Here is a 26,154-nt window from a genome sequence, read left to right on the forward strand (position 1 = left end):
TAGGCCAGAAAAAAAAAAGGTGACGGCATTTGCATTGTAGACATCTATGAACTCCGGTAACCACTTAACACCAGGTGGGTCGTGAGTAATAATCTAAGTAATAAAAAAAAGGTAATGCTGTGTATATGGTGGAATTGAAAGAGTTCTTTATTTGCTTTTACCAACATGCAAAACCATCAAGTTGAGACTCAATAAAGAAATAAAGAAAATGCTGAAATTTATAAATAGACAGGGTGTGGTTTTTATCATGATATCACCAGAATTCATACATGCTTAGCCACTTAGCAGATATTGAGAGAGCTTTGTTGAGAAGTGTTAATATATCCACTGTATAGCCCAGTCCTTGTGTCCTCAGATTTTCAGTTTTATGTAATGTTAGTTTATTTAACATTAAGACATCAAAACTACTTGTAGCAGTTTTCTGATCGATTAGTCTATAATTTTTTACAGCACTGGCATTGTCATAACTACAAAAAGGCTAACCAAATATTGATTATATAATTAAAAATAATATCTAGACTCTGTATATAAAATATGAAATACTTTTTTCTAACCTATTATAGAAAGGTAGTATTAAGAGTTGTAAACATTTACATTTAGAAATTAGAAATTAGTTGTTAGTTGCCTCATGATTATGGTAATTTAATTATATTTAGCAGTGTGTAAAAATGTTAGGCTGATTTTATTCTTCTTCTCAATTATTACATCATTGTTGATGATGATTTCTCTTCTATACTCTTTGCATTGTTCTCTCCACTTATTCTTCCCTTTGGCCTCATAAAGAGCTTTGTTACTAGCATTTTTAGCTCCTGAGTCATGTGATCGGAAGACATCTTTGGGCTTTAGCCTTTTGTGTTCTATTTTATTGGTAACTAGCTGACCCGGCAGACTTCGTAGTGCCTCAATCGATAAATAAAGAACCTAAACTTTTGTATAAAATAAACTTAAAACAAACAAAAGGAATCCGTCCGACGGGGGACACATCAAAGGAAAAACAAAATTGTTATTTTTATTTAATTCAGAGTGTTTTCATATTTATCTACCTTTTGAACCTTCTCTGGACTTCCACAAATAATTTAAGACCAAAATTAGCCAAATCGGTCCAGCCGTTCTCGAGTTTTAGCGAGACTAATGACCAGCAATTCATTTTTATATATATAGATAGATGATAGATGATGAGTTTTCCAGATTTATTAGGGTTACTGTATGCTGTGTAATCGAAATTTCATATGACATTATAAATATAACATAATCATACACAGCTGATCACCATTGACACTCTTCTGTTCTTTTAAAGTTTAGGGTTTTTTTCGGAATGTAGCCCAGTGTATTCTCAACACCATTAGGCATAGAGGTCAATATTATCCAATTAACTTTATACCAAATCTATACTTCTATACTAATATATAAATTTACAGATGTTTTTACGGATGTTCCGTTATAACTACTGAACCATGCATCTGATTGACTTGAAACTTGGTATCCATGTAGAAAATACATGTACTTAATGGATAGGCTAATATTTATATGAGTGTTGGACTCCCTGCACCAGTTGCGGTACGTTAATGACGAGAATCTTTGTGGTGGTGAGAAATAATAATGTTAATTTTAAATGCGCAGCGAAGCGGATGGGTACAGCTAGTATTTTGTGTATTTATTAATTACATTAAAAAGAAATTATTTAAATTACATTAGAAGCATCACAATAAATAAACCTAAAACTTTGGACACCACAATCTATAATTCAAAGAGTTACACAATCAACAAACTAATGATTACTAATCCAAAAATTACATATTATTATTATTCTCTTGATTAATGGCAATCTGCCGATACTTTCAGCAATTTCTGCCAGTGTCGTGTTATGGCTACACATGGAACATTGTCGAGCTATTTAAACAAACTTTATATTATGAAAAGTATCCAATTTTGGCAATAATAATGGTGCCTGGAACAAACACAAAATTAATGTTACTATAGACTTACATATTATAATAAAATGTATGTACAGACTGTGCTCTTCAAAAGGGGTCGCCCTCCCGACACCACTACTAGCATCTCGTCCCGAATTAGGCGTGGTAACTCCATTTTCGCCATCAGAATTTGTATCCAGCCCATACCGTGGACTTCGAAGGCCAAGTAGCTAAGCGTCACCCTTGACAGAGGGATGAAATTCGGTCCCCACATCGCGAACATCATACACGACCGAGCCGTGTTCCTACTCGGTCGACTCTACCCCATGACTTGCAAGTGAAGTAAATTGTCCCTTTATAACAAGGTGTCAGTATAAATCCTATATACGTTCTGTCATGACCTATATAAGTATATTTTTCGCTCCGGGCCCGCACGCACATAAACTCTCCAGGTCATTCGATCCCGTTTTTGCAGGATAGCCGTCGGAGCACCATGGTACTTGAGAAATGTCGACCTTCACGACCACCTAAACATAGAACTGATAGTAAGTATCTAAAGGGAGCGTCAGAACGCTACTTTCAAAATTCAAATTCAAATTCAAGAATCATTTATTTCAATTTAGATGTCAGTATGACACACTTGTTGAATGTCAAAATATAAATTATAAATAACAATGTTAACTCTACCACCGGTTCCAAAAAAAGCCACAGTCCTGAGAAGAACCGAAGAAACAAACTCAGTGGTTTTTTTTTTGTTTTTTCTCAAAAAATTTTTTTTTTTTTAAATAAATAAAAATATTTACAATAAAGGAAAAAACAAGTCAAAAAATACAATTAAAATAATAATAATAATAATGAAAATGAAAAGGCCAGGAGCGAACGCCTCATTCCCAGGTAGTGCCATCTAGTAAATAATCCTTAACTTTATAATATGCCTTGTTGCACAAACGTTCCTTGACAGTTTTCTTAAATCTATGAACAGGTAGTAATTGAACGTTTATTGGGATCCTGTTGAAAAGTTGTACACCCAGCGCCCTAAAAGAGTTGCTTATTTTCTTAATTTGAGCCACCGGCAACGCAAGCCTATGTTTGTTCACATTGTGCAAATCGCAGACTCTGGGGAATTCTTCAATGTTTTTACGCACGTACAATAAATTTTCAAAAATGTATTGGGACGCTAAAGTTAGAATTTTGATTTCCTTAAACTTGTCCCTCAAGGATTCTCTCGGGTGCATATTATAAATAGCACGAATAGCTCATTCCCGATCCTGCGGAAAGAATGGAAAGCAGTCGACGTCGCCCAAAACACGTCATCTCGGATCCTCCCGATCCACTAACGGTGCTTCTAGGTACTTCAAGTACCGGTCACCGTTCTCGTCGAACCCGTCGCTTGCGACGAAGGGCTCGACGAGTAAATTAACTCTCAGACACTGCCCAATGAGTTTCTCGCCGGATCTTCTCAGTGGGTCGCGCTTGCGATCCGGTGGTAGATTCTGCGAAGCACGGCTCTTGCTAGGGTTCGTGTTAGCATCGTCGTCAGGTTTGAGCCCCGTGAGCTCACCTACTAGTTACGGTTATGCTGGAATAGTCTCTCAAGGCTATCAGCTTAGGTAGAAAAAAAAAAAAAAACGAATAGCCCTCTTCTGCAATCGAATCGAAAATCGTTTCGACATCGGCAGCATTGCCCCATAGCAAAATGCCATAGGACATAACACTATGAAAATAACTAAAACAAACCAGACGTGCCGTATCTTCATTGGTATACGTTCGTATTTTTTTTTACAGCAAACGCTGCAGAACTAAGTCTACTCGCTAACTTGCATATGTGAGGACCCCACTGCAGCTTGGAATCAACTGTTATACCAAGAAAAACTGTCGAATCCACAAGCTCCAGTGTCTCTCCACTTACAGTAATATTAGTGTCTACTTGTCTAACATTAGGTGTGGTAAATTTTATACATTTTGTTTTTTTGTTATTTAATTATTTAATTAACAGATTATTAACACTAAACCAATGTACCACGCGCGGGATAGCATCATTCACATCGGCATAATCTTCCAAATGTCGTTTAATTTTATACAATGATGATGTATCGTCAGCGAATAATACGACCCCGTGACGGGTTTCAATAAACATTGGTAAATCATTGATATATACAAGAAATAGGAAGGGACCCAATATGGAACCCTGAGGAACACCCATATTGAGACACCGGAAGATCTCGTTCCTTTAACGTCTACCTTTTGGAATCTTCCGGATAAATAAGATTTAATAAGTTCTAATGAAACGCCCCTAATACCATAATGGTGTAATTTCCTCAACAATGTATTATGCTCAACACAATCAAAAGCTTTAGATAAGTCGCAGAATACCCCAAGGGCATTATGCGACTCCTCCCAAGCCTGAAAAATATTTTTAATAAGATCTACACCTGCATCAATAGTTGACCGACCTCTAGTCAATCCATATTGTTTGTTATGAAGCAGGTTATTGGAATTGAAATGGTTCAAAAGTTGTTCCAAAATAATTTTTTCAAAAATTTTACTCACTGTAAGGATACCGCACCGTCTCCTTCGAGGCGGCGTGCTTGCTCGCCGGGGCGCCACCCTGGGACCTGGAGGCGGAGGCGCTCGCTGCCGATTACCGGTGGCGTAGCGACCTTCGCTCTAGGGGGGAAGGGCGCCCCGGCGAAGGAGTAGTTCGAGCGCGGAGGCTCCAATCTCGGCGGTCCGTGCTGGAGGCGTGGTCTCGCCGCTTGGCGGACCCGTCGGCCGGCCTCCGTACCGTCGAGGCGGTCCGCCCGGTTCTCGCGGACTGGGTGGGCCGCGACCGCGGATGCCTCACCTTCCGGCTGACGCAGATGTTGACCGGCCATGGGTGTTTTGGCCGGTACCTCTTTAAGATAGCCGGAAGGGAACCGACGGCGCAGTGCCACCACTGCGCGGACCGCGACGAGGAAGACACAGCGGAACACACATTGGCGCGTTGCTCTGGATTCGACGAGCAACGCGCCGCCCTCGTCGCGGTCATTGGAGAGGACCTCTCGCTGCCGCGCGTCGTGGCTACGATGCTCGGCAGCGACGCGTCCTGGAAGGCGATGCTCGACTTCTGCGAGTCCACCATCTCGCAGAAGGAGGCGGCGGAGCGAGAGAGGGAGAGCTCTTCCCTTTCCGCACCGATCCGTCGCCGTCGAGCCGGGGGCCGGAGGCGGGAATACGCCCGTACGTCCCGGCCCCTGTAGGTGGCGGCCTCCCCCCGGTGAAGGTCAAGGGGCGACCTGAGGGGGTGAGACCGCGCGGCGCGCTACCAGCACTCTAGCGCGCTGCCGTGGAGTGAATAGAGCGACCGGTCGACGGTGTATCGCGTCCCGACCCGGCAGGCTGGTTCTGGTCCAGCGGGGTATTCCGGGACACCAGCGGCACCGTCTGGGCGGCCCGATGGGCTGCCGTACCGAGACGGCCGACGTTTCAGAGCCTTCGATTCGCCTCGAAGGCTCCGTCGGCTGGGCGTCCTTGGGGTGAGCCGCGCCGTCTGGTTGTAGTGTTGACCGCGGTAGCCCCCCTACCTCATCCGGGTTCTGACCTCGGAGGGGATCGGACGTCGGGTGTAAGAGTGCAGGGGAGTCGTTTAGTGGGTGGGTCCTAAAATCCTTGGGCCCGCGGTCTGCTCACAACACCATGCAGATCGTTGAGTCTCACATACCCCGCGCGCCCCTCTTGCGCGGGGACCTCGTAGGAGGTTCGGCCCTCTACCCGAAAAAAAAAAAAAAAAAAAAAAGGTAGTACTGAAATGGGCCTAAAGTTAGAGGGGTCAAAAGTACTACCAGATTTAAAGAAAGGTATTATTTTACTATATTTCATTAGATCAGGAAACACATCACAATCAATACAGTCATTAAATATTGTAGCAAGGTAAGGTGGGATTATATCAATAACTAGCGGAAGAAGTCGAATGGCAAATCATCGTCAATAGTCACAAAACCGACCAAGAGAGAGTCGGAGAGTTCTGAACAAAATTTCGTCAATCAAGTACGTATAATTGTCAAGAGTGCTGCTACCTAGAGACATCGTTTTATTTTTCCTGTAAAGTTTACGTAAACGTCTATCATGTCAAATTATTTCAGATAGTTGACCCGGCGAACTTCGTACCGCCTTAACCTAGCTTTGATGCACTACTTTATTTTGTATAGCTGACCTATCTTATGTATGAGTACCTATTCAATTTGAACTGGAATCTATAATATCCTCCATATAAAAATGAATCCTTATTTCCCTGGTCTCGCCATACCTGAGGACTTTACTAATTTTTATTAAATAAAAAAACAACATAATATATCTTTTCATAATAGTGTTTATTCCATAGGGTTCAATTTCACTCATATTTTTACAAATCGCTATTGAACAACTTTACATTTTGAAGTAAAAAATGAGCTCAACACCACGTGCGCTCTAGAAAGCAACTAATAGCCTCTATACCCTTCACCTGCTTCTCTCTATTCTAATGCTTTTTGATAAACTATATTTTTAGTTTTATGTTCTGGCGCGTAAATAAATAATGTTGATGGTTTTCCGACACGGGAACAGGCGACATATAATTGGCCTTGTGAAAAACATGGATTTTCTAGGTTGATGCCACATACACTTAGCGACTGCCCTTGAGATTTATTTATTGACATTGCAAATGCAAGCCGCACTGGAAACTGTAAATGTTTAAAGCTGAATGGCATGTCGTTCGGTATCATAGGGATGCGTGGGATTAAAACATCTTCGCCTTTGTACTTCCCTTTCAAAATTGTGGCTTCGATGACGTTGTTCAATAATTTCTTCACCGCAAGCCGGGTGCCATTACACAGACGTGGCTGGTTTATGTTACGTAACATAATAATTACTGATCCGATTTTTAATTGCAGATTATGAGGTGGTAAGCCGGGCAATTCCAGCGAATTTAAAAATTCTGTTGGATAATTGACAACTTCATCTTCATTAGTAATGGAATCAACTGATTTGTAATTCTTCAATTCGCTATTTTCTATTGGATCTGAAAATTCATTTCATTCACATCAACATTTTTTGCTGCCAATATAACACGTTCGCTTAACCAAACGTGATTTACGTAATTTTGAGCAATGTTTGGGAAAACCATCTCCATGAGTTCTGTCTTTGATTCACAAAAGTTACAAAAATTGGTAGGGAATGTAATGTATCCAGATGATGTATCAACAGCAATAATACCATTACCAATATCGAGCAGTTGTTTGGAAAACACTTCTCCAGACTGGTATTCCTGCAATTCGACTCTCATGTTTATACTCAATTTAAGTGTTTTAATGTATTTCCATAAAATGGACGACTTCAAACATGCATTCAGTTCATCAGCAGGCATTGAGCATGGAACAACTGGCAATATTTGTCGAAAATCACCTGCCAATAGTATCATTGCACCACCAAACCGTTTTTTGTTATTCCGTAAATCTTGCATCGAGCGATCTAATGCCTCCAAAGATTTTTTGTGTGCCATCGTACATTCATCCCAAATGATCAATCTGGTTTGCTGCAGCACTTTGGCCATCGCAGAATTCCTCGAAAGGTTGCAAGTTGGAGTCTCATTAATTTGAAGGTTCAACGGCAGCTTGAGAGCTGAATGAGCTGTTCGACCGCCTTCCAACAACGTAGCTGCAATAACTGATGAAGCTAGGGCTAGTGCAATTCCATTTTGCGATCAAATCGTTGCCAAAATCAATGATAACAAAAAAGTTTTTCCAGTTCCACCGGGAGCATCTAAAAAATAAAATCCGCCAGATCCATCGTTCACTACTTTCATGAGCGTATCGTAATTTCTCGTAATGTTTCGGAATCGTATTGGGCTTCGCGTCTCAATTCTTGATCAAATGAGTCGTGCATTGGGCGATTGGGTGCTATCATTCCTATTTGTGTTAATACTTTGTTGGTAAGCATCAAGCACATGTCCTCAATTAAAATTAATGCTTCATTGTGAATTTCTTCGTTCATTTGCAAATCTGCATTCGATGTTCGAAGACGCATCTGATGCAATATATCTTCTGCCATATGATCTTTGTATTTATACCATAAATCAGTCGGTGTTGATGGGAAGCATGTTGTATTGGAGTGTTGTAGGTGAAATAAAAGAGAACTGTTCAAGTCGACAATTCGTGTAATACTCTTATAATTTAGTGCGTGCAGTTACAAATATAAGGCTAGGCGAGCTGCACACTACACCTCCCCCCTTTAAAAAAAAAAAAAATGATATTATTATATAATTCCTTGTTTTTTTTTTTACTTAAACTAAATTACACAAAATATTATTAAATTTCATACTTTACTAACAAAAATCCAACAAAACAATATTTTAAGTTACAAACATCTTTGTCAGTAATACTTGTCACGTCTTTAATAACAAGTAACTTGGGAAAATCTTTCAAATGGCTCATTTCCTTTATAAAATTGTCTACAAATCGTTCATAGCGCTTGCTTTTAATTATTACGAGCATGTTTATTTTGATTTGCTTGCAAATACGTTATAATTCTCTCATTAACACACTTACGGTAGACAACGATTGAGAAATTATAAAAATTGCTGATTTTTCAGGCACGAATTTGCAATTACCATTATCACTAGTAAAATGTTTGAATTTTTCTATCTGTTTTAATGTATTTTTATTAGAAAATAGAATCAATTCAACGCCGTCAATTGGTCGTTTGAGGATTTCCACTACTTTAGGTTGATCAGGCCTTGGAGTAGAGGATACCTCCGTAGTCATGTTATTATTGTCACAGTCAATTCGTAACCTACGAGCCTGTGCTCTTGTCATGAACGATACTACATGCTGTTGCATTTCCTTTAAGCTGTTCGATGTAATAGGTATCCGGCTCAATGCATCTGCAGCTGCGTTGTGCAAAATTCACATGATTATTTATAATATTTAAACAAATATATCCCATACACTCTAAATTACCACTAATTCCTTTTATAATTATCTTATCATGTTTTACTAAATTCAATAAATTCTTATGTCGCGACAACCATTCATACTTAAGTACACATAAACTAGCTCCTAGATCGATTAATAAATTAAGATTGATATTACTATTTTTAAGTTGACACTTAATTACACAAAAATTACTATAACTAAAAATCGAATGAGTGCACTGTTTAGGTGCGAAAAAACTCTAAGTTGTCATAATTATTTGCGTTATCGTTGCGCAAGTTGTCTTGGACATTGGACTCTTGCGTATTATGCTGTACACGCTGATTATTCATCGGCCGTCCGCGAAAATGCTGACGCTGGCGTTGATCGCCTGAGTGTTTACCTCGATTTACGATATGTGAAGTTCTTTGACCTGTGCTATTTTCATAACAATTATAGTTACGATTATAATCTAATTTCTGATCTTGAATTTCTTGATTCGGTTGAGTCAAAATACACTCCAATTTACTATATTCTTTTTGAGCTTCCTCTAGTTTCTTAAAACCTAAATCTTCTTGTACGCCTATTTGGACCAAGTTTTACTACATATTCTCTTAAATATTTTAAATTAGCATGTAAATCTCGCAATTATCGTGACATCATTTCCTTAAACTAAATATAAAGAAATTTCGCATGAACTAAATAATAACAACATATACTCGTAATAGAGAACACTAAAATAACGAAAAAAAAAATATTACAATATCAAAGCAAAAACTTACATTGCAGTAAGCACGTATTTACTGTCAACGTATATGTAGGTCATGACGTCTTACGTAGCATGGGTGACTGAACTCCTCAGCATTGGAGTCGAGCTGACTCCTAGCTGTTCCACCTCGGACCCGTACAATTTATCTCCCGGCGCCCTGCATATCCTCTCATCATAAGGCTTGAGCATTCTCCCGGCTCCCGGCAGCAACACCCTTTTCTGTCTTCTTCTATTGTTCTCATCGCTTCATCCAAATCAATCTTCTGTGAGGGTTTATTTTTTTCTTCTTTTTTTTCATTTTCGGTTATTTGAAAATCTTCTTTCCTCTTCTCGTTTTACAAACTTCTATTCTTCATAATATTCTTCATAATTTATTCAGCTACTCTCGTAATTTATGTATGTTGCAAAATTTTAACTGCTGGCTAAGGGTCGCCATGTATTGGAGTGTTGTAGGTGAAATAAAAGAGAACTGTTCAAGTCGACAATTCGTGTAATACTCTTATAATTTAGTGCGTGCAGTTACAAATATAAGGCTAGGCGAGCTGCACACTAAAATGTAGACAAAATTATAGAAAATAATGTTCGTATTTGTTTAGCATTTGACGAAATCACAGCATCTTCGAGAGTGTGGTCCCAATGAGTGTCATTCTCTAACAATCCCAAATGTTGACAGGCTTCTCTGTATGTGCCACACAATACACCATTAACAGTTCGCAGATGTTGGAATGATGTTGGACCACGAACATTGACTAACAGTAAACGCAAATAAAAACACTCGTCTTAACTGGGATGCACTGCATAAAGACGGCCTAGTGCATCGGTGGAAAATACTCGTGGGTAACCTGGAACTGGCTGTCCTCGTTTTCGTTGTTCAAATTTTTTAATGATTGATTCCAGGTATAATATCTTGGCATTTCGGAGTAAAGTAACGTTCTGGCAAAATCATCATTCTGGCACATTTCAAAGAAGCTGGTTAATGTTGTCGATGGTGGCCTGTCAACTCGTTGTAATACGTTTGCATCTGTAAAATACACCCGTTGACCATTTTCCAAATGTACGGCCAAGTGAACAACAGTAGGGTGTCGTTCATGTATAGGAAACGAAAATATACGCCACATGCCTTCGTTACTACTAACATAGCGGCCCATTTGATATTGAGTGACTTCATCATTTGAATTTTCTGCAGCAACTCCGAAGACAGCCATGTCACTACCTTTGTTCACATACTTGCAAATGTATTTAATAGATTTTACGGAATGGCAAAATTCGACGTTTATGTGTGCTTTATATGCCTTGCAGAGTAATGGCGAAAACGGAACAACCCAACGATTATCAACTTCAATGTCTTGTCGATTTACTTTGACTATTGTTGTCTTTCCATTGTCATCAATGGATCGGCGGCGATAAAGTGGATATCCATCATTTCCAGTAATAGTTTCTGCTACTAATTGTTTTGGGTAGCGTTTTGAACATTTTCCTTCAACCATACACGGAGAAATGGCATTTAATATTCCACATGGACCATGTATCATATTTTTTGTAATAACCTCATGTAACAGTGGGTCTTCATTATTATCGGGAATTTCTGCTGATATCACATTATCAATTTCATTTGGTCTTATCCTCTCAACTAACCAAATGAGGATATGTGCATGTGGCAATCCGCGTTTTTGCCACTCAACTGAGTACATCCAACAGCGCGTCTCGCCGATGCTTAACAATGAAATCCATGAGTGATTTTAATTTCATTTTGAACACCCTTGCAGTGATATCGTGGCGATCAATAGGTGATTGTCTAGTAAATAATTCTTGTTGAATTTCTGTCCACTTTGGATTGCATGTGAACGTGATAAACAAATCTGGTGTGCCATAATGTCGTACATAAGACATCGCATCTTACGCATATTCATGCATATGTCGCGGACTTCCGACGTATGTTGCTGGGAGAATAGTTGTTCTGCCAACATTCTGTGCATTTCCATCAGCATTAATGGCATCCCGAAGATGAATGTATTCCTCGGAACGGAGTTTTGCCTGGTTCAACCTGATAAATGTTAATCGTTCAGTTTCAACTTTCACATACATATCCACAGCATATTGGTGAAATAGACGCCGACACTTTAAGATGTGATTGTCCTCATTTTGCCGAACCATCAGTCTATATGAATAATAATTCATTGAACTAACTTTTTTGTTCGTTTCAGCACCTGTAAACAATTTTTTGTGTTAATAATATAAATTTTAAGTTAGTAAACATATGTTAGTAAACATATAATGTAGTAAACATATATTGTTAATTTACCTGTAACTGGATTTATCATCTTAATTGAAAAATGATAGCCGTCTTCACCTTGCCAAAATAGGATAGGATATTGTAAGGCATCATATGAGCGATGTGTTTCAGACACACGCTGAAGTTGATCGTTCCGCCGATGTAAAACAATGTCTCGGTTTTCTAAATTTTCTCCTACGACGACAATAGCCACTTCATCAATTGTTGGCGCATTAAAACGTCCAGCATGTTGTCCTGCAGGCGCCTTATCGGCTCTGATGACAATTTTATGATTATCTGATGGCATGCGGTCTAATGCAGTTTTTTTTTTTTTTTTTTTTTTATGATTGAAAGTTTACTGGTGGCCCGAAGGCCTTTCCAGTTTCACCAGGACAGGTGGGCGAGCAAAGGCTCAACCAAGAGGGGTGGGATTTGCTAACAACTGCCCGAGCGCCTCCGAAGGAGACCTAACAACTCAAGAGCAATTGTTTCGCGAATGAATCTACTACCGGATCGGAATCGCGACCCGCTGAGAAGATCCGGCGAGAAACTCAGCGGGCTGATGCATGGGTTAGGTTGCACGTCGACCTCTTTGTCGAGTTCGACGAGTACGGTTACCGGGGTCCCTAAGCCTGCCCCTAGTATTAGAGCTGAAGGCATCTAATGCAAAGGTTATTGGATCTGATGGATCCGTAAGGACGTGTCTAGGGCGTCGACGGTGACTGGCTCCTGCATGATCAGGATTCGGGGAGTAGTCAGCGGCGGCAACGATAAGGCGATTATCATGACGCATAGCCTTATCGAAGTATCGTTCCGACGCTGACTTAATGTATTTCCGAATTGATTCGAGGCCCAGGTCGTCGTGTAGGTCAACGTTCCTCACGAACCACGGAGCCCCGACAGCTAACCTGCTAAAGCGGGATTGTAGGGATTGGAGGGTGTCTATGTGTGTGCGGGCCGCGTGAGCGAACACCACACTCGCGTAAGTCATGACGGGCCTTATGCAAGTTTTCTAAAGTGTCACCTTGTTCCGAAGGGACATTTTACTTCGCTTACAGATCATGGGGTAGTTAATGCAGTTGTGAATAATGCAACTAATTCATTGTGTTGATGGAAAAATGTTTGAAGTTGTTCCACAATGGATCTTTTCACTGAGTTGATGTGTGCGCAACGCTGATCGACTTCTCTTGCTGAATTGCCCATCAAATATATTTGCAAAAATTTATAGTCTTCATCAGGCACTGGCAATAAGGAACCTGTTCTATGATATATTTGACCCTGAATCTGCAAGAATATAAATATGTATTTAGGTAATTGTATAGCAAATTGTTTGTACCACCATGTGGCTCGCAAAATACTGCCACAATACTTTACATCATTTCAAATTAAAACTACTTTAAACCTCGACATTGAACAGCAGCCTTCCATGGCAGCTTTAGGTAGTAGGCTTTACCAAGTATTGGAACACCTTGCTCATGCCATTATGAAATACAACATGTTATAAAATGTTGCTGATTAACTCATTGGGTTATAGACTATTATTATGTATTTGACTTATTGTTTACAAAATAAACACGTCTACACAACACTGGCTCAACATATTTTGCACCAGCTACATGGTTGTATAACTTAATAAAATTGTTTGCCATTATACTTACTTACCTTGAAAGTAGGTATAAAATTGTCTCGAATAACTTTTGTTGCGCCAAATGACGTCATTTGAAAGCAATTATTGTATTGCTGGATATGAGTCAAAAAATGATTAGAATCTGGCCCATTTCCGGAAACCAATGAATGTAGTGGCTCTGGTGGTGGTACCAATGGCGTCAATTTGACTTTGCCGCTGGCGCAACACAATCCAGGGGCTTCATTTTTGAATTTCAATGCATTGCAATGTGGACACACAATATTCATTAGTCCAATAGCAACAATTTGCTCTGAACTGTAATCAATTGCCACATTATAACTGAATGCAGCTCTGTGGGGATTAAAAACAACATTTCTATGTTGATTTCGATTCCGTTGAAGTTCATTTCGGGCTTCGCGTTGCTCATCAGTTTGATTTGCTCTTATATTTCTTTGACTTGCTGTATTTCGAGTTCTGCGGCCTAAGTTTGTACGTCTGGTTGGTGACATTGTTAAAAACGAAAATCCAACTGAAATTAAAAAGATCTCATATATTTTCTATATAACCATGTAAAATTGTAATATTGTGTAGTCACCAAAAGTTACCAAAAATCGATATGAAGTGAAGTGAACTTACCATGATTAACAAACACTTATTAGCAAACAAAAAACTTCTTAGTCTTTAAAACAAAACGAACTTTATTAAAAACATAATAAAGTTATTATTAACGCGGTTATGGATGTGTTTTTTTTTTATAAGAGATTTTATGACCTAGTAACTAAGACCTTTAAGTCATGTCTTATTTTACTTTATTTTCTTAATTTTATGAAAAATGATAATATGGAGTGAAATGAAATGAAGATGATTAATTTGAGACATTAATCAACTGGGATGAAATTTAATGAAATGAGATGATATGGGATGAAATATAATCGCAGTAAAATGGTGGTCATTTACTGAGATTTTTTCAGTGGACTTTTTGGAGGAACCCGAGAAGTTACGTCCAGCAGCTTTGTTTCATTTTCCCACATTTGTGCACTTTCACAGATATTAAACAGTTAATAAACCACCATTATTACACATTTAAACTTGAAGAAACACTAAATAGACAAAATAAAACAAATCACACAACTTCACTCCTCGCGTTCCCGCCAAAAAGTCCTTTTTTTTTTTTAAGAGATTTTATGACCTGGTAACTAAGACCTTTAAGTCATGTCTTATTTTACTTTATATTCTTAATTTTATGAAAAATGATAATATGGAGTGAAATGAAATGAAGATGATTAATTTGAAACATTAATCAACTGGGATGAAATTTAATGAAATGAGATGATATGGGATGAAATATAATCGCAGTAAAATTGTGGTCATTTACTGAGATTTTTTCAGTGGACTTTTTGGAGGAACCCGAGAAGTTACGTCCAGCAGCTTTGTTTCATTTTCCCACATTTGTGCACTTTCACAGATATTAAACAGTTAATAAACCACCATTATTACACATTTAAACCTGAAGAAACACTAAATAGACAAAATAAAACAAATCACACAACTTCACTCCTCGCGTTCCCGCCAAAAAGTCCTTTTTTTTTTTTTTTAAGAGATTTTATGACCTGGTAACTAAGACCTTTAAGTCATGTCTTATTTTACTTTATATTCTTAATTTTATGAAAAATGATAATATGGAGTGAAATGAAATGAAGATGATTAATTTGAAACATTAATCAACTGGGATGAAATTTAATGAAATGAGATGATATGGGATGAAATATAATCGCAGTAAAATTGTGGTCATTTACTGAGATTTTTTCAGTGGACTTTTTGGAGGAATCCGAGAAGTTGCGTCCAGCAGCTTTGTTTCATTTTCCCACATTTGTGCACTTTCACAGATATTAAACAGTTAATAAACCACCGTTATTACACATTTAAACCTGAAGAAACACTAAATAGACAAAATAAAACAAATCACACAACTTCACTCCTCGCGTTCCCGCCAAAAAGTCCTTATGGATGTGTTGTCACAGATTACCACAGATTCCTTTGTTTTAAATTGAATGACGTTGACATTTGTTAGCGCGGCTATCGATGTGGTGTCACAGATTACCACAGATTTTTTGTTTTAAATTGAATGACGTTGACATTCGTTACGCGCGTTTTTTAAAATATGCAAAATTAAATGTATATTTTTCAATCTTTCTGAGAGATTTTCTTAATATTTGTTTCCGTAAGAACCTTGTACAGAGTATTAGAAAACTACAAAAAAAAAAGCCAAATCGGTCAAGCCGTTTTCATGTTGTCGTGACAACGGAAAACGGGTTTCATTTTTATATATATAGATGGATTTTATAACCTTAATTGAAATTCCCCATAAATCACCAGTTTTCTTAATATTAATGAGCTTGAAATTATCAATTAAGTATGTCCTTTATATCAATATTTGTGAACTTAAAGTTAACACTGCATTTATCAACATGATCTTGCAGTAATGATTCGGCGGCGGTAGGAGATGAAATTAAAGATTTTATAGTAGAAGCTGGGATATCAGCAAAGTAATGCTCAAAGGCACTGGCCACTTCTTGATGAGAAGTTATTATTCGATCATGATTTTCAAAGTTAATTCAGCATTGCTGTTTCTGACATTCCCAGTCACCCTATTAATGATATTCCAAGTCATTTTAATTTTGTCAGGTGCATTTTTTATAAGATTGCCTAAGTGCAATGACTTGGCCAATGTACAGACTTTTTTAAACAGCTTGGAATATTTAGAGACATACTCATGAAAAAGCGGGGCTACACGATAACTCTCTTATCGTTGCCGCCGCTAATTACATATCCGACCCAAGCGACAGGGCAACGCATAGCGGCCGACACCCGAAATATGTTTTGTCGGATCCTTCGAAACCACTTTCTGTGCTTTTAAGCTCTTCAAGCACTGGTCACCTCTCGTAGAACTTGGCGATTAAAACTTGTCGAGAAAATATCAATAATATAATACACAAAATGTTAGTTAGGTATTCATCTAAAATTATTTTATCACCTTCAAAGTATGCTCTTTTAGAAACGAGACACTTACGCCAACGAATAATCTAATTAACAAAATATTTTTTGCGAAGTTGCTTTCCGCGAATTCTCTTTTATGTCTTCTACCGAATGAGAACGGGTGCCACAAAGTTGTAATTTAACTTTAGGAAAAAGAATGAGGTCGACTGTAGCCATGTCTGATGGTTGCTCGACGGTATTTATAGAGTTTTGTTTCAATCACTATTATGTTCACTTTTGCGATGTGAACTTCAGCTGCAGACATTGATGGCCTCCCGGAGCCAGGCAAATCATCCACCACATCTCGACCGCTTTTGAACGATTTATTCCACTCATAAGCACGTATTTTGATGTAGCCTTAAGTAACATCTTCAGTGACTCCGATTACGAAATTCTATTGGCGATGCAAAATTTAAGACGAAACTCTTTGTTAGATGCTTTGTCCATTATGAAATTCGTAATATACACTAGGTATGATATAACTTAAAACAGCATTGTATTTAATCTAATTAACAGATGAAACTCAAACTCGGGGCCAAATTGAAAAACAGTTGTGACGAAACTATAAACGAATCATTGATTCCGGATACCTACCTTTTTGACTGAATATATTTATATTTATTAATTAATTGCCTGATAAATGTACCACTACCCTATTTCTATAACGAAAAAGTCATGCGTTTCTGTAGGAAGTTATGGATAGGTTAATCGTGAAATAATCATAAATACGATTCAGTTTAGATTTAACTAAACATATAGGATATATGCAATCTTGATTGAAAAGAATTACGTTATGAGAAACAAAATCGTAAATAAGATAAAGTTAAACCTTTAAAAACCACGATTCTTTTTTTATACGGAGAATCGTTTCGGGTTGAAGGGTGGGGAAGTCGTTTTAAATCAAAACCGGTAATAAGACATTTTGTCTCAAGGTACCCATATTAAACGTTGACGTATTGATGTCCATAGGCCCCAGTTACCACCTAACACCTGGTTATCCTTGGGCCTGTCCAACTAACCGTGCAATAAATGAATCAATTCAAATTTATTTATAAACCAAGTACTTATCGTGTGCCTGAAAGGTTTGTCATCTCTCTCGACCTAAGTAATTACTTCAAAAACGCTTAAATAAAAAATTTATCGCGTTTTATTTATTTCGTTAATGTCCGTGGAAAGGGTTTTTGTTTAAGAATTACAGCTATGAAGTTGCTTATTAAATTGTCAATGAAACAGTCATAAACATACACTAAAAAATATGTACTAAGACATCTAATATAACCTAATCTTCCAACAGTATAGATCCAATTTTTTTTTCGAAAATATTAATTCTCTAGCATGATTAATTTATTTTGGAACGGGCGACAACTAATAGAAGTCTCAATCTTAAACTTACATGAAATATATAATCAACATAATTTCAAATTTAATTACATACTAATATTTCAGATCGTGATTGACACGACAAAAATCTACGTTAATACGTATTTTTTGTTTCAGAATTGACAACAGCAGCAGAGCAAATCCCATACATCATACCAAAGATATTTATTAAAAAACAAATATAAATATGTATGTACACAATTACCTACTAACAAAATTATAAATATGTAAAATAACAGTAATAAATTGAGAAAAGATATGCTGAAGACAAACAGTTTTTGCAGATTATTGAAAATAGTCACAGACAACACATATTGCGGGGCACATGTCAGGAAGTTTGCATATTTAAGCAGGAAGAAGTGCTTGCCTCAGTGCTTGGCGAGAGCTACGTGTTTGCACACGGGTCTGCTGCTGCGACAGAAGAAACGGTTGAGGATAAAGATATCAACATTTCACTCCGGTGAGAGTACGACAAAAGGGCAAATGATGGACGAGAGCCAGCCCACCGACAATCATGCCAGTTTCGGAGGAAATTTTGAAGTGTATGTTGATTTTCTTTAATCGATGATAAATTGCGTTTTGTTGCTCATTCGAGTACGGTAAAAGTGAAATAAATATATTCACGAAGCGCTGTCTAACTACAAATTAATAAATTAAAATAAAACATAAATTATACCATACCCGCGTTGAAATGTATTGTAAGTATAGTAACCGGCAAATGACCTTGACTGCGCAGAACCGAATTTCAGATCACTTTGGTGGTGAGGGTGAGGCGCGACGGCAGGGGAAATCGTATCGAGCGCGTTATTGGTAGATCAGTCGAACCTTGCGCCCCGCACCGCGCCCTCGTTCCGCTTGCTCCCAAAAGTACGCTTGCGTACAGTGAAAAGTCTATCGTTATTAATCGTTAAGTTATTTGTTATAATTGCTTGTTGACTTTGTTGCCATTGCTATTTGTCGAGTGTTTGTTGATTTTTTATAAAAAATACACTATATAGTGACAAACTGGTGTAGTATTCAAAAGAAAGGGTAGAAAAATTGTGTAAGACGTATATTACTTCATTATAAAACAGGGGAAGAATGATATGGAAAAAGTAAAACAGACTTCGGCAGCAACAAAAACATCAGTGAGTACTGTTAGGTGCAATATTAACGAAGCTAAAGGCTCTGGCTTGCTCGCCGTGTTTCGGACTCCGGGTAAGAAAAGATCAGGGAAGAAGAAAGTTACCGGAATGGATAGTTTCATTCAATCTGTAATAAAAATATGTATTCATAATAACTACATAACAAGCAGCGAAACTCCGTACCGTAGAAAGGCTTCGAAAAATTTAATAATAATAATAATATAGCCTTTTATTCAGATCCATATTACAATTATATGACTAAAATTAAATATAATATATAAAACTTAAATTTTATTTAAACCTTAATCTAGCCTATTATTTGAATTTTTCTTATTTTCTGCAGATCTGTTTGCCAATCGACAAAGGCCTCCTCCAACCTTTTCCACTCATGTCTTTCTTGAGCCACTCTGTTCCATGTGACGCCTGCCACTTGTCGTATGTCGTCATCCCATCTTTTTTGCGGTCTACCTTTTTTCCTTTTACTTTCTCTAGGATACCATTGTGTCACAACTTTGCTCCATTTATCTTTACCTCTAACCATATGCCCTGCCCAACGCCATTTAAGCCTTCTAATTTTGCACCCTATATCTATTACCTTTGTTTTGCTTCTTTCGAAATTCTGCTTTTGAAAAATTTAAAGAAGATATAAATTTTAATGGCTCGAAATTAAGTTTACGACGAATTATGAAAGAGCTAGGCTTCCGATGGAAAAAAAAAACAAAAAATAATCGGAAGCTGGTGATTGAAAAAAGTTACATTCGATTACTACGAATCGAATATCTTCAAAAAATAATTAATTATAGACAAAAAAGAAGACCGAACCGACAGAGTTATAAACTACACCGATGAGCACTATGTCGACTCATCACGATGATAGCGACTCTGGTGATGAAAACAGTGACGATGAAGATGGTCAAGATTATGATAACGAAAAAAAAATTACAAATACCAGCTTCGCTTCAACTGAACCAAGACCTGGCAACAGCTCTAGTTTTTACTTAATAGAAGGAATATCTATTTTACCCCAAGATTCAATTATTAAAATTATTAACCCATATTTTTTGTTGATGTTCTATAAAATATATAAATAAATACATATTTTAATAATTTAATTGCATTATGACGCAGAGTAAATAATGTTTTTGCACGTGAGTGTACCATGCGCGAACTTACCCCCACTACGTCAACAAATGCTCAAGTAGTTTGCCGGCTATTATACCTGAAATATTAATAATTGAAATGCATTTTATAACATCAATATAGCAGTGATTCATCAGGCGAAGACACGTCGATTGTTGAACAGAAATATGATTCTGAGGACGCGAAATCCGAGCACCACAGGAGACCAACAAAGATCCCACTCAACTTCAGGACCTGGGAGACTGTAGGGAAGAAGACCGATTCGGACGAGAGTAATAATAATATCTTGTTTATACTACTTACTTATTTAGAATAAATCTGATTCTTTAATGAATGAAATTATTTCTATCAGATAGATCAGACAGATCTATTAGATTCAAAAAATACTTTACACTCAGAATTAAAAAATATCTCTGGATCTCTTCGATCAACAATAGTAACTAGATAAAGGGACACGTACAAAATCAAAGCAAAAACTGTCCGCGTGACTATACACATACATAGCTACATTGGTTTACAACAAACGGAGAAAAAAGTTTTGAAACAGTTTTAAGTTCAAACTAATTACAACTATGCCACCTAGTAATAAAGTCACAAATCTCCAAAACATTATCTAATACTTAGGATCATTCGTCACAAAGCCATAAATTACTCCTGTCACTTACAAATGAAAAGACATATCGTACGTTCGGTAAGACAAGGGCCGAAGTGCTAAAATTTCTGAAAATGAGTTAAATATGCCAAAGTGCCTTAAAAACTAATTTTTACCTGTAGGAACAAAGAGTTTCACTAGATTCAGTTTATTTTCGCCAGATGGCAAAAGTGTCTTTGTACCATTCGTTCGTTTTTTGGATGATATTGGCGCGACAAAATCTTATTGGTCATTTGCGGCATCGCCCGCGCGAGTAGTGGTTGTATACTGGACCATAGGGGTCATTAAGGTAAATATGCCCTTTTTTGTTTTATATTTTGGAAAGTCATGGTCAGATTTTGTGTACATAGTATGCCTAATTTGAGAGCACATATTTGACAGAAAAAATAAATGTCTTGCGCATTTACTTGGCATTCCACAAAGGAATATGTAGCATTTTATAGATTTAATGTAAACCTTTTAGAAGTGAATTTTATGTTATTTTTTTTATTGTAGTTTTATTTTATCATTGATAAAGATTTTCCTAAGAATAATATTTAATAAAGAAGAATAAAGATGTAGAAAATAAGTAGTATTTTCATTTAATAAGTCATTTCAATATAATGTGTAACTTTGGTCGCAACTGCACATTTATTTAAATGTTGGTGGGATAATGGCATAATTGTAGGCATACATTAATATTTCATTAAATAATTAGTATAAATAAATAAATAACTCAGTCTTTCAAATTACATATTTATATATTATATTATATATTATATTCACATGTATAAGGTATATTTTTGCTATAAATAAAATACTATTTTACATTAATATGGGCAGAAAAACACAATTAAAATCTATAAAAATTTTAAAACATCTCTCCTGAACATTTTTAAAATTAGCACTTCGGCCCTTGTCCTACCGAAGGTGCGATATGTTAAACAACCTTTAATGTTAAATCAACCTTAACTGCCAACAAATAAAGTAATTTTTCCCGTGATAGCTTTGAGAACTAACATAATGTTTTTTATTTTTTTTGCGTCTTGAAATTTCAATTTCTTTTACTACAGGAGGTAAGGGAGTCGCGTTGAACACTAAAATAATTTATTAAATGAATAAAAGTAAAAGTTTAGTTGTTTACTTTTTATGTTTTGAGAATTTATGTTTGTTAGTATCTATACATTACTTATTATTTTATTAGCGTTACGTTTTGTGTAATACATATTTTTATAGTATATTTTTAAGTTTTCGCGACTAGTACACATAATAAAACAACGTTTAAACGGTTTTAAGCGAGATATTTTTATTATAATGCTTCGGCCACGTTTCAGTAGCCATGAGCACGGAAGGCAAAGATGTCCAGTGTCAATGAGTCGAGTTCTTAGCTTGGTTATAAAAGTAATCTCTTCTTTCTCTGGCGACAATCGAGATCCATTCCGCACACGTGATTACTAGGAAAGCTAAAATATAAAAGGAAAGCTAAGTATCTAATAAGAGTCCAACAAACAGACACAAAACAGCATTAACCAATTTTAACTAACCAATTTTGAAGTACTACTAACAAATTTTTAAAAATTATTACAACACAAATCTACTCCATGCATTTTACTCTTCTGTTAAATAAAAGTTTGTCCAAGTGTTGGCGAGCCTTGGCCAACTTTTGTAGCGGTGGTTAAAAATCGGTAATTTTGTTTAAAATTTAATATTATTTATTAGCTTAAAGCTTAAAATATAACTTATACTTCAGGTACTTACCGAAAGTAAGATACTCCGGCCGTTAAATTGCTATTTCGGGCATTTTTTTGCAACTTTTGTATACACACTGCGGCATTGTGAGACGGTTTGACATTGGCGGTGTCTGAAGTGAAGTAAACAAAATAAAGAGCTCACATTTCAAGTGAGCTGTTATATTTTAACGAGACGGATTTTTGCGCCGACCCGAAATCTAGCTGAGCATTTCTCAAAATTATTGCACAATAGACTAGCCTCTGTCCCATTGTTTTAATATTTTGTTCCGGCTAATATATTAGATCATTACTACTTTTTATAAATTGTGTAAGCAGTAAAACTACTCTACTTATTAGAAAGGAAAAAAACAGACATAAATACAATGAGATTTTTTCATTAAAAATATATATCATAAATCAGCTTCAACCAAAGTGCAGTGTCCTAATCTCAATATCTTACCAAACCATCGATCTTTAGTTGAATGGACATGGGCATTGCATAAATATAAAATATTATTTATTTATAGCCATAAGTCACATAGTCAATTCATCCTAAAACATCCTTTTTAGCATTACTTTATAATTAAATTTCTAATTAATGATTTTAACTTGTCCCGTAAAAAGTTCCACCTAGAAATTCCAGTTTTTGTTACCATAGTTTTGAAGAAATATGAGAATCGATTAATGTAGTATTAGAGTGGTAGATCCAAGTCTGCAGTTCGCTGTAGCACGTAGGTGGGCAGGATCGACCGGTGAAATACTACCCTCTCACAGAAAATCAGCGTGAAGTGGGGGCCTCCTAGAGGCCACCGCGTTTCGACTGGTGAGTGAGAGTCCCGGCGCCCTTATCCCTCTACCTCGGGGCCCAAATAGCAACTGGCACTTTCATTATACTACACGTATCGCAACAGATTTTCTAGGGACTGTTGCGTTGCGTGTGGGAATGAGTATCAGTTGGCCCCTTCCTGTCTTTTTATTCCCTGTCCCACAATTCCTCACCCTCCGTGACCTTTCTCCTTCCCTTTCCTTCCCCACCCCTTATGCTATTTTTGATTTTTGTGCGACAAATGCGACTTTTATATATCTGCTTGTTTTAATCTAAAAGTGCGATCATAGTAAAGAGAGAACTACTGCATGATATTCCTTCTGATGTGGTGGGCTAAATTTCAAAATATCTGTTGTTCTGGGTAACGTAAAAAAAGGGTTCTATTACACTGCTGCTACAGTAATGCTAATACAATGCTGTTGGTTAAAAATGATATGCATATTGTTTGTAACCTGCACTGGTTCTGGATTAAACAACAATTAGGATTGATCAAAAAGACCATCAACTGTTTGAGCATGGATACGCTTAAATTTTTTACAGCTCTCAATAAAAATGCCTCTAACCTCTGCTGAAAAAATGAGGAACTACCGCAAAAGACTTAAAGAAAATCCAGAAAAGAAGGAGGAGCAGCGAATACGAAACATAGAAAGGATAAAATCTAAATATTTATATAAATCAGTAAATGAGATGTCAGAAGACGAAAAAAATAAACAAAGACAAAAGTGGCGTGCCTGTGTTTACACTTTGGCCTCTATTGGCCTTTTTCTTCGACACAGTTTATCAAGGCACCGATATGTTATTCCAGATTCGTCTAATAATCCGCTGCATTTTTTATCAAGTATGAACGCTGAAGAAATAAAAATATTATTACGTTGTCTATTTTTCTGGTGCCAAAAATGTGATTATGCTTATTACTCGTAAATGTTCCCAAATATTTGAATAGGGTATTTTTTAAACCAAAAATGTTTAAACGTCCTTTGACAGCAGTTCATACTCTATTCTACATATATAAATATAATTATAATTATTTTTAACACGGGTCAAAGTTTATTATAATTTGAACTACTTCGAAAACTAGCCTTATAAAATCCTAGTTTGTTACCAGTATTCCATTTTTGTTACTGTCCCATAAAATCGGACACGTATTTCTTTTGAATTTTGTACACACACACACACACAGCTGTTAGAAAAGACACGTCAATAAGAATACAGAGTACAAGGGCACTACTTATTTCATGCTGAAATCTCTTCCAGTAGGCCCGCAAAAGGAAAAAAGAATTAGGAACACAAACCTAGTGCATACAGTAAACATTACATATAATAATATATACAAATTACAAGATACAAAACAATATATATACATACAAATACACACACACATATATATATACCTAGTCAGGTCATAAATTCTGTCACATGTTTAATGTCAAATAATTGAAACAAGTTTATTCATTATGTAACCATTCATATACCAAAATGAACTTAACAAAACATAGATTCTTATGACACTAAAGTTTATTCAAAATGACCTCCGTGATTTTGAATACAGGCCTTCAATCTGCGCGGCCAGTCGTCTATCGCAGCACGAACGAGGTCCATGTCAATATCGGCGGCTGCCATAATCAAAGATGTCTTGAGTGACTCCAAATTGGGATGAGGCTTTGAGCACGCCTTTTCCTCCAAGTGTTGCCATATTTTGTAATCTAACGGATTCAAATCTGGACTGGAGGAGGGCCAGTCTTCGTGCCGGATGAAGTCGATTTCACGCGTCGCCAGCCAGTCTTGTGTGCTCTTCGCTCTATGAACTGGCGCCGAATCTTGTTGGAATACCCAGTGCCTGTTATTGAACATGGTATGAGAAACAGGTTCCACAGGGTTCGTCTGGACTGTATTTTGACACACAACTGCATTCGTTTTTACACCTTTCTCACAAAAATGTACCTCTGTTAAGCCCCAATAAGAAACTCCTAACCATACCATGAGCGAGGATGGAAAAGGACCTCGTTGGACACGCGGAATACGGTTGCTCGCTTCTTCACTACTGTGTGCGTACACCTTATCATTTTGTTTGTTGTAGCTCTCTTCTACGGTAAAAATTTTTTCATCCGAAAAAAGAATTTCCCGATATTTTTTTCCCGCGTATCGCTTCAACAAAGCGCGGCATTTCTTCAGTCTCAGGTCCATTAGACGAGCATTCAAACGATGTCCTGTTTTTTTTCGATATGCCCGAAGCCCTAAGTCTTCATTTAACACCCTTTTCACCGTGGTTCTGCTTAACCCCATCTGAAGGGCCAACAGTTTCTGCTTACGTTTGGGATTTCTTTGAATTCGCGCCTTCACAGCTTTTATCACTGCTGGAGTCCTAACAGACCGAGGGCGACCACTTCTTGACCTGTTATCTACACTAGAGTCTTCATTGTATTGTTTGATGGTACGATAAACGAATCTTTTGGTTATATTCAAATTTTTCAGTATGTTAAAAATTTGAATTGGCGCGTAACTGCAACGATGCAACGCAATAACTGCAACACGGTCTTCTTTAAGCGTCTACTCCATATTTAAAAATGAGTAAAATTCTAAAAGTATACATTTTTATTTTCATGAACAATTCGAAATTCGAATTCAATAAACTTTTTGTGGCCAGCATTCTAAAAGAAAAGTTTTTACTGTGTGACAATACTTATGACCTGACTAGGTATATAAAATACACACATAAGTATACTTACTTTATATTATAATACATTATACAAATATATATACTTTATTTAAGATGGTGAGGA

General features: G+C 37.0%; 1 protein-coding gene and 1 long non-coding RNA gene across 2 annotated transcripts in view; both read left to right on the forward strand.

The window, feature by feature from the left end:
- The first annotated feature begins 1,801 nt into the window (after positions 1–1,801).
- On the forward strand, positions 1,802–18,633 carry LOC134201786 (uncharacterized). Its single transcript, XR_009977048.1, has 3 exons — positions 1,802–2,458; positions 3,699–3,854; positions 18,041–18,633. It is a non-coding gene; the product is annotated as an uncharacterized LOC134201786 (long non-coding RNA).
- Positions 18,634–19,435: 802 nt separating this feature from the next.
- Positions 19,436–26,154, forward strand: part of LOC134201687 (protein angel-like) — a 37,701-nt gene continuing 30,982 nt past the window's right edge. Inside the window, exons 1-2 of the mRNA XM_062676928.1 lie at positions 19,436–19,482; positions 20,314–20,459. Of these exons, the coding sequence (XP_062532912.1) occupies positions 19,436–19,482; positions 20,314–20,459 (193 nt within the window). The remainder of the gene's footprint in view (positions 19,483–20,313; positions 20,460–26,154) is intronic.

The sequence above is a fragment of the Bombyx mori genome, chromosome W, assembly GCF_030269925.1.
Source record: "Bombyx mori chromosome W, ASM3026992v2".
Lineage (NCBI taxonomy): Eukaryota > Metazoa > Arthropoda > Insecta > Lepidoptera > Bombycidae > Bombyx > Bombyx mori.